The 9,986-nt window shown below is 44.7% G+C and overlaps 1 protein-coding gene across 1 annotated transcript; it reads right to left on the bottom strand.

The window, feature by feature from the left end:
- Nucleotides 1-812: 812 nt before the first annotated feature.
- On the bottom strand, nucleotides 813-3,035 carry espnlb (espin like b). The gene is made up of 2 exons (XM_040170696.2): nucleotides 2,982-3,035; nucleotides 813-2,573 (listed from the first exon to the last, which is right to left on the bottom strand). Exons 1-2 carry the CDS (start codon nucleotides 3,033-3,035, stop codon nucleotides 1,035-1,037), a joined length of 1,593 nt encoding a protein of 530 aa, XP_040026630.2. The 3' UTR covers nucleotides 813-1,034.
- Between the last annotated feature and the right edge of the window lie 6,951 nt (nucleotides 3,036-9,986).

Here is a 9,986-nt window from a genome sequence, read left to right as displayed (position 1 = left end):
CCTTTCCCGGGCCACATCTACCAGCTCTGACTGGGAGATCCCAAGGCGTTCCCAGGCCAGTGCAGAGATATAATCTCTCCAGCTAGTCCTGGGTCTTCCCCGGGGCCTCTTCCCAGCTGGCCGTGCCTGAAACACCTCCCTAGGGAGGCGCCAGGGGGCGTCCTCACCAGATGCCCAAACCACCTCAACTGGCTCCTTTCGACGCAAAGGAGCAGCGGCTCTACTCCGAGCTCCTCGCGAATGGCTGAGCTTCTCACCCGATCCCTAAGGGAGCCGCCAGCCACTCTCCTGAGGAAACCCATTTCGGCCGCTTGTACCCGGGACCTAGTTCTTTGGGTCATGACCCATCCTTCATGACCATAGGTGAGGGTAGGAACGAAGATTGACCGGTAGATCGAGAGCTTTGCCTTCCGGCTCAGCTCTCTTTTCGTCACAACGGTGCGGTAAAGCGAGTGCAACACCGCCCCCGCTGCTCTGATTCTACACCCAAACTCACACTCCATCTTCCCCTCACTGGTGAACAAGACCCCGAGGTACTTGAACTCCTTCACTCCCTCGCATTCCCTACCTGGAGTATGCAATCCATCGGTTTCCTGCTGAGAACATTGGCCTCAGATTTAGAGGTGCTGATCCTCATCCCGACCGAGACGCTCCAGTGAGAGTTGGAGGTCGCAGACGGAAGATGCCATCAGGACCACATCATCTGCAAAAAGCAGCGATGAGATCCGCAGCCCCCCCCGAACTGTAGACCCTCCTCCCCCCATGTGGTCCATGAAAACCACAGTACCAAAAACTGAGTGCGGGTCTTAAGGGGCATTCAGGCTTTTTAATATTAGACATTCAGCAATTTAGGGACCATACGGGAGGAAGGCAAAACAAGAAAGGATGGAAATGGAAAAATGGATGGAAAGAAAAAGTCAGTAACTGCGATGTAAACAACTAAGAAATATTTATCACTAAAAGATCCAACTGAATTTTACTCGACGCCCACAAAAATAAACGGCAACAAAAAATATCAAGTTCAACCTTAAATGCTAATTTTCAAAATCAAACAGCTCTGCCTCCTTCTCTTTCCAGAAAGCGAAGCTGCGGTCAATGTATTTACAAATGTCAGTGTCGCTGCCACGGTCGTCTGGAGGCGCAGTTGGATCTAGAACTACTCTGGGTAAGAGTCTGGAGTCTGACAACATCGGCGAGGATGACGGCGATGGTGACGGACAGCGGCACGGTCTGGAGTCCCCGAAGAAGCCCACTTTGATGTCCTCGAAGCCGTCGCTCCATTTCCGCCTGCCGGCACGGATTTCCTGGAGGACGGCCTTGTGGAAGTCCCGCACCACCTCCCAGGAGAAACTGCCGACGTGATCAAAAACCTCGAAGCACAGCAGGTGCCTCATCTTCCTCTCCTCGGGCGACAGCTCTTGCTCTAGGATGTTAAAGTATCCCAACATGAAGAGGTCAAGGGTCAAGGTGTCGTGGGTCACCGCGGCGCCATCCACCTCGGGAAGGAATTGCTCTGGGGAGAAGGTCACTTGAGGTCGGGGCTTTTGTGCGGAGCTGGGGGACTTCCGTGCACTTTTGAGACGTAGTCTGTTCCTCCAGGAGCTCAGCATCTTGTCCACAGCCCCGCGTTGTTTGCAGAACTGAAACATGGAGGCGGCTTTCTGTCGCTGCACGACTCCCGTCGCTCTCCCCGGCGCTGCTTCTTGCCGGTTCCTCGCCGCTCTCACCGAAATGGCATACGCCGATTTCTTCCAGTGGCTCAGGAACAGCACCACGATACGCTCTTTCCTCAAGCTCGTTGTCTCCATCACGGGTTTTTTGGGAGGATCGCAGTTGTTCGCCTTGAAACTCAGGACCGCGTTGTCACCCTGGTTATTCACTCCGGACGCTCCAAACGCCACCTGGACTGGACCTCCTTTCAGAACCCCAGCGAAGGGATAAATCCCACCAATCTGACCTTCAAAGTTGGATCTCAGGTTTCTCACTGACACCCCTGACTGTTGGATCTCCTTCTCCGCCCTCTCCCTCCGTGCTCTGCTGTAGCTGTTGGTCTCCAGACGATGGCTAAAAGCGGACGCCATCCCTATATGAGGAATCCGGCATGAGATCTCCCCCCGTGTGTGCGTGGCCTCGTGGTCCGGAGCCCTTATCCCCTGCAAACCCTTCATCTCGTCCATCATCCCTTCCACTATCCTCCTCTCTCCCCCGTCCCCTGTGGTTTGAGTCAGATTAGCGACCAGCAGTGACATGCTCTTAACGATCTCTGAGACACGACTGCACCACCCAGGCAAGGTCAGGTGCATCTCCCCCTCAGCGTCCATCTTGTGCAGGACTTCCTTGTTGATGGAGATGTTGACAATGGGATCGGGTAAGATGGCCCGCAGCTCCTCCGTCAGCCTGGTCAGCTCCAGCTCGTAGGCCTGGCAGCGTTTCTGCAGGGAGACGGTCTCGATCTGCTGCTGCAGGTACGCCAGGTCGTCCTCTGTTAGGAGCTCCCCAAAGGGACCCAGGACCGCATTGTGGGCTTGGGAGTACTTCCAACCATCCGCTGGTGCGTAGTCATCGCTCAAGTCCTGTTAGAGGGATGAAGAGATGCGAGCAAACATTGTTGAGGGATGCAGGTATTGTGGAATAAATCAAATCAAAGTTAAAAAGTTTGCTCATATAGAAGGAAGCTCTGGAAGACTTTAAGTAGAGGGAAACAGTTCTGGATCAGTCTGAACAGGATCTACCTCCCAGTAATACTTCTACAGTGTGCACAAAATACTAGTGTAAAAAGGACATATTGCTGTGCACGAGGGGATTACACACCACACTAACTCCTTATTATTTGGGTTTGCACAACTGAAAACAATAGTAACAAACTGGTGGGCCACACTGCTCTTCTTCATGTTTGTCATTTGGCTCCGTTTTCTGTGATTTCTGTGATTTTTGCTGTTTAACAGACACCTGTTTGTTCATGGAAAGCCTCTGCGTTGTACCTGTCTCCTCTGGTCCTCCTCGTCCTGCAGCCTGACCCGCAGCTGCCGCACCATCACCTGCCGCTTCCACTCCGCAATGGGGCGGCCGGCTTCGTCGTGAGTCGGCACCAGGGAGTCGATGTCGGCCAGGATCACGTCGACAATTGGCGTCTCCTCCAACAGCTCTTCTCCGTCAAGCTTCTGTCAGCGTTCGACCATGTGAGACAGTCACAGCGTCAGTGCTAAAGCCGCGTTTGTGAGAATGATACACAGTCTCAGGCGCGCGGCTTGAAGAGGAGGCGGCTGAGCGCCTGGGTGCCATTTTTTTCAATCCTCTCGCAGGATTAACATTATTAAGCCAACGCAGGTGACGTAGCAAGGGGCCTTTAAGATGGGACATCACTAGGATTGTTTCGCTTCACGCCACCATCATGTACAGGGTTCTTTGTTTTTCTATATGTTAATTATCAAAAAAAGAAATTCCCTAAAGAAACTATCAACACACACAGGTTTTTGTTGCCGCTGGCTCACCGTTTGTCCCGTGAAGACCGCAGTGAGGCCCGCCTTCCTCAGAGACTTTATGGACTTCATGTGGGACATCAGGGACAGATCCCTGTCCGGAGGCTTTAGATAGCTGAACGATGTCACCACTGTGAACAAACGTAACAGTTTGATTTCAAAATGAACAAAATATTTGTTTGGTAGTGTGTCAATTGTACACGATGAAATCCCGACGTGGTCTCTTAGTTAATCACCTGAAGAGGCCACTTGTACGTTCTGCATGGAGCCGGTGTTCTGTTTCTTTAAGGGGGCAGCAGGGATCAGAGAGGAAGAGGTCACAGGAAGTGGTGGAGGGAGGCGAGGCAGAGGGAGCACCTCCTTCACTGGCTGCTAGGGACACGAGCACACTGATTGGAAGGGAAGATCCTCTCCGTTTTGCTTTTATTCATCATCAGAATAAAGCTTTAGAATTAAAGTCTTTTTTTTTAAAGGGATCAGGTATCTCTTTCATGACTGCATTGCTCGCCCTCTATTATATTATAAGCTCTTTCATGAAGGAAAATGCAAACTCATCTTACATGTATTTTTGCTGTTATTTCCGAGACGTTTGTGCAGCAGATAGTTTTGTGTGCACGTTTGTCCATGCACAGGGACCCCTCGCTCAAAACACCTTTTATTGCCTGTTTTACTCCGTGCCATTGACAATATGCTGACTCCTCACCCACTATTAAAGGTAGAGTTGTATTTGACATTCAGAGCAGTAAGATAGCATCAAACAACAGTCGGCAACAGTCGATTGCGTGGTCGATGGTTGTATGTCGGATTTAATCACACAATATGGCTGTGGTCCTTTCAGACATATCGGTGAAACTCTCATGTTACAGCGTGTAACACTGTCCTACTGTTATTTCAGTTCCTGCCCTGTTGATTGGTCACCTTGTTGCTCTCCATGTAGGCGCTGCTCATTCACAGTCCATACTTCCAAAGCAGCAGGAGCTCCTCTTTCTGAAACTGATAACAAGGATAAAGCACAGTAACGACATCCGAATAAAATGAGAAAAGGAGGACCCCACCTGGAGGGAAATTTGACACAGAGCAGTGAGTAAAAAGGATTTCAAATGAAGACGGAGGGCCCCTTTATGCCGCACACGCTCAATTCAACACTTGCCACACTTTGTAGTAATTGGAACAAAAACTAAAAAGTGGTGAAACGGGACCCCAATCAGTGAAGGCAGCGTAGCCCACACAGAGTGCATGAGAAAGTGCGTTGGACCTTGGAGAGACATGATATCCTGCTTCAGGTAACCTTATTGATTTAAGGACTTTCTCACAAGCTCCACGCTACTTAATAGAATAAATAGGCTACTGCAATTATAATGTTTCTCCCAATGAAATGCACACAGCATCATAAGAAGTCAGCTTCCTCATCATCGTTAGCTTTTTGAATGTTTTATCTTCAACGTATACTAATAGAATTTTGTGAAAAAAATGGTTTTGTGTAAAGTAAATTTAACATTTTATATTTCATTACAACTGTGATTGAGAAGAGCTTCAAATACATTTGATGCATTTAGTGCATTTACCAATCTAACGCTTTTCATTTCAATGGATGGCAATCATTTACTAAAATTAAAACACCAGGCCATTTGTCTTACTCATTGTTACATAATTGTGTGCATTCTACTTAATTTACTTTTTTTTTTTAAAGAAAGACAGAAATAAAAGAAGGAGTTTCAATCTGAAAATGCTTCAACAGCTTCAAATAGTTTTTTCACATTTCAATATATTTCTTCATTCCCCATTATTGTCCACATATTTCATTTATCATCTGATTCATATCTAGATATATTTATATATACTTATATATATATATATATATATATATATATATATATATATATATATATATATATATATATATATAAAATACTAATATATATATGTATATAAGTATATATACATATATCTATCTAGATATACAGTGTATACATGATATCCTGATAAACATCAGTGCGCACGCAGTACTTACAATACGGTCCAGCGGAATCACCAACAATGTGAGTGGATAAACGCTGCAGGTTTAAAAAAACTATGGAAAAATGGAATCAGAAAGTAACGCGTCTTAAATTCCAGAGATTGTTGTCTCTTAACTCTGGAGCAGCCAATAAAGCGTCAGACCAAGCGGCAGCATCACCTGGACCCAAACCTCAGACAGGGGGCCTTCTTAGTGTACATAATTAAAGAAGTGGGATAGGATAACCCGCACCTGGAAGTATAGAACAATAGCTCCGTGAATGTATGCAAGGGACAGTGTGCGCACTTCTGGTTGAACACCTTTGCACATGCTCAGGCGTGTGTGTGTGTGTGTGTGTTAGTGTGTTCACACCAGGCTCACACTTAGCGCTATATCCACATTTCAATTACAAAACCAATGACTTGGCTCAACGATTTGGCTGTTTTAAGTCTATTATAAATTATTCTGATAGCAGCGCTTGGTTTCTGTTGTACATTTCGTTGCTATTCCAACTCCCACTGCCATGGTGCACTGCCTCAGGTAACATAACACCATAACAAACATGTTTTGTTGCCCACAATACAACGCTGCAGCCACGGCCGTGGACAAGGGCAGCGCGTCACCCGCTCTGCAGGGAGGGTGATCGGCTGCAACCGGCCGTCCCTCCAGGACCCGTTTGCCTCCAGGAGTTTGAGGCGAGCAGGCAGGATCGTAGCCGACCCCTCTCACCCCGCACGCAGACCCTTTGAGCCCCTTTGAGCCCCTCCCCTGTGGCAGGAGGCTGCGGCCCATCAGCACCAAGACCTCCCGCCACAGAAACAGCTTCTTCCCCTCATCAGTTGGTCTCAAGCCCGAGCCCCCCCATTGACCCACGTGCTCCATCCCCGGAACATCTGCACAGTGGTTTCTCTCAGCATGGAAACATATGTACACACATACGTGTTTCAATGTACTTATCTTAACTCTTTATATTGTTTTAATTTTAATTGTATATTTTTATCTTATCTTATTTTATTTTATTCTTAAATTGCACCAATCATCAAGATAAATTCCTCTATGTGTAACATATGTGGGAATAAATGGCTTCTGATTCTGATGCAATCCGATAGCTGACTGCTCCGTAGACCTTTACTGTGCTTTACTGGTTTTACTTGTGTTGTCGTGTCTAATTGCTAAAAAATGAATGCGTCTCACCCACTTTTTGGATTTAATTCAGTTGCAACACTTTTCTTTGTTTCTCCTCACGCGCATTTTTATGGTATGATAGACAATTCTACCAAGTTACGACTTTTTTACCTTTCAAAAGTTTGGATGAACTGTCTCTCTCTCTGCGGTCACCCATGTTTTCTTCTCATTTTCTGCTTTCTATTTTCTACTGCCAACTACTTTTTCCGTATTTTTTAATATTAGCTGCTTACTTTCATACTTTGCGTGAGTGTTTATCTCTCTGCACAGCTGTGTATAGTTCAAACACAGAGACGGCCGGTCCACGGGTGGACACATATATGGATACAGAAGACATGATTAAATATTCAACGTTCAATACATACTGTATAAACTTACCAAGAGTATTGTTCAGCCATTACGCGCTGTAACCTCAGTATGTATGGGGAGGCAGGTGACCCTTACTCAGCCTTGGGCCTTTGTGTTGGCTCCAGTATTTCTGCCTCTGTTATTAGGAGATTAGTCTGACTGACCCCGCTGCAGCTGAGCACACCGTGAGTAGAACATAATCAATAATGGAAGGCTGCACAAACGCAGAAGAACAGACTCACACAGGCGATCACATGTGTTCCCCCGCACAGTACAGACTGTTCTGCAACAGACCTGAGAACAGCAGATTGTTATTTTCCACATTTATCGTGTTTCTCTGTGAGCCAGAACACTGTCGTGTTCAGGGTCGGGTGGTATTTCACTCTGGTACATATTAAATCTGTTGATAATTTCGGATGAATATATTACCACGTTCTTCTGCGTCGGATAATGAATGTTTTTAATGGACTAAATGTTGTAGTTCTTCTGTGGATTAAAAAAAAATGAAGAAATTCAGGATAAATTTAAAGATGCCACTTTAGCAAAAAAAAAAAGAATAACTTTGAATTTTTAATCTGGTACATAAACCATAAAATAAAAAGAAACATTGTTATTCAGGATGAAGAATGGAGATGTGAGGTGCTGGTAGTTGGATTTTGTCGGCCAGCTCATTTCCCGTCTCTCTGATAAGCTTCACATTGAATTGACAGAGATGAATGTGATATCAATCTTCTCATCCAACTCTCAGCAGCAAAGCGAATACGCATATTTCCCCCAAAAGACCCAATTCATAAGGGTGCAGAGCCAGATAACGCAGACTCATCTGCCTCTACAGAAAGGCTCATTGTCATATTGCATCGTATTTAATCTGTTACTTTTGGACATCATGTTCCCTCATTGAATAGGAGGGATGACTGCATGATCATGAATGGATTTTCATAATTCTGCCATAGAAGAAGTAAAACCATTCCTCATATTAAACCAATGCAAAAGAGAAATCTGGCAATTTGGTATTTAAACTACCGGAAAATAATATACTCTGAGCAATATGAATATCAACGCCTGTATTATTGCTTTTATTCTAAGGTAAATCCGCAGTTTGGTGGGTCATATGGACGACATAACATAGTTCTCAGATGATTTGAATTCGGCTGCAGACTTAATTAGCGCCTCGATGCAAACATCTTCTCAATGTGTGCGATATTGTGTGCTCATACTACATTTACAAAAACAAACAATCGGACACGAGGTTGCATGATTTTCAACACTCATTTATTTATTCGCCATATTTTTTTTCTTGACAATTTTTGTTACGTGTCCACAGACATGATAAAGAACTCCGGGACACTCAAAAGATAAACGTGAGCACTGAGATTAAGACTTACAGCTGCTCCTGCAGAGTGGCAGACCTGGGACCATCGACCCGGGTCCACCTTGACAAAGCAGCAGGCCAGCTATTCTTATTGATGTTGGTTTACAGGGAGAGAGAGTTAATATCATCTGTGTCACGAGACCCAACGCAGAACATCTCCATTTATATACAAGACAGAGCCGAGAGGAAGGTTTCCAGTTTGTCCAAACAAGGGTCATGGATGACAATACTTTACAAGCAGCACTTCAGGAGGGGTCGTGTGTGTGTGGGGGGGGGGGGCTGTTGTCATTAGCAAGCGGTAAGGCCGGAGAGAGGGACAGAGCACAGCGGGAGATAAGAGGACCTGCATGCTAAGACACCAAAAAGCAGCCAAATGCAAATTAATCAACTCATTTCTCTTTCAACACGTATCGCCCAGTGCATCAAAACTGCCTCACAAAGAGTATTTTGAAAACGTTATACCGTTAATGCTGGAAGCATTGGGAGTCATCTGCAAGTTCCACACAAAACTAAACGAAAATCAATGCAGTTTGGTGCGACGTTGTTGGTGGTTTGATTGCTGAAGCAAAAAAGGCAGAGTTACATAATCACCTTCAGGACAGGGTGGTATTAAAGTCAAATCCAGTACTTTCCATACATTCTGAAAATAAGGGTCCCTTGTGTATGAGTGAAATATAGTTTAAGAACATGATCAATCCATTCTTCTAAACTTTCTCTATATAGTATGTATATATATCTATAAAACAAAGTGGATTATACCAAAATGACCCAGAAAGGAAAACTGTAATCCCAATTCACACTTTGCTAACAGACTGCATATTGATTAATAATAAAAGAAGTCCTATGTAACATCAAAGTTAAAGACTTTTTGTTAAGTCAGATTTTGAACAGATTCGATCAATACTCGGCTGCTTTGCTCATCAGGTTGTTTGGCCTGTGGTGCACAGTCCTGAACACGTTCAGTAATCCGATCATAAATCAGGTTTAGCAAAAAGATGTACGTAACCAAGAGGAAAAAGGGCGAGACGAAATGGTTGGCTGACCACGTCTTGGAGTTACAACAAAAAAAGAGTGTGAAAAACAAATGCAATTAATTTGCCTTTAGATGCAAACAATGCAATAGAAAACATTATCATGTCCACTGTAAAAACTCTTTTCTTTAAATGTAATTTCTTGTTGAAGTATTTCCACTAATGCTATGAATCTCAAACCAACTTTTGGGGTCATCTTGGTATAAAGCAAAATAACACAGAGCACGTAAAAGCATCTAGAAACCATCCCTGGAGATTAAAGTCATAACACCAAGCTAATCATACCGTACTGGTTTCTGACACAAGCTTACAGATCTACATTAGCAGCAACAGCACAACAGCTAAGAGGGGGACTACTTTTTATAATGCAACATTTACAGGGTATGATAATGAGACACACACTGCACTGTTACAGGCTACACCAACATACTCTAGAGCATCATTGATAATATTCACTCTCCAAAACATTGACATCGATCATCGATATTAAAAAAAAAGATTCACAGCATCTACTTTTATTCTACATAAAAGCTTAATCTTGGACAGTGTCGCTAATTTCAGCGTTGATGTGAAAG

Source organism: Gasterosteus aculeatus, chromosome 3, assembly GCF_964276395.1.
Source record: "Gasterosteus aculeatus chromosome 3, fGasAcu3.hap1.1, whole genome shotgun sequence".
Lineage (NCBI taxonomy): Eukaryota > Metazoa > Chordata > Actinopteri > Perciformes > Gasterosteidae > Gasterosteus > Gasterosteus aculeatus.
Note: the sequence above shows the minus strand (reverse complement) of the source record. Positions and strands in the feature narration are given on the sequence as shown.

Excerpts from the sequence above, each read along its gene's own strand:
- espnlb (XM_040170696.2), bottom strand. The coding sequence starts at position 3,035 with ATGGTGCGGCAGCTGCGGGTCAGGCTGCAGGACGAGGAGGACCAGAGG. Across the intron at positions 2,574-2,981 it reads AGGAGGACCAGAGGAGACAG|GACTTGAGCGATGACTACGC; the intron begins GTACAACGCAGA and ends TCCCTCTAACAG.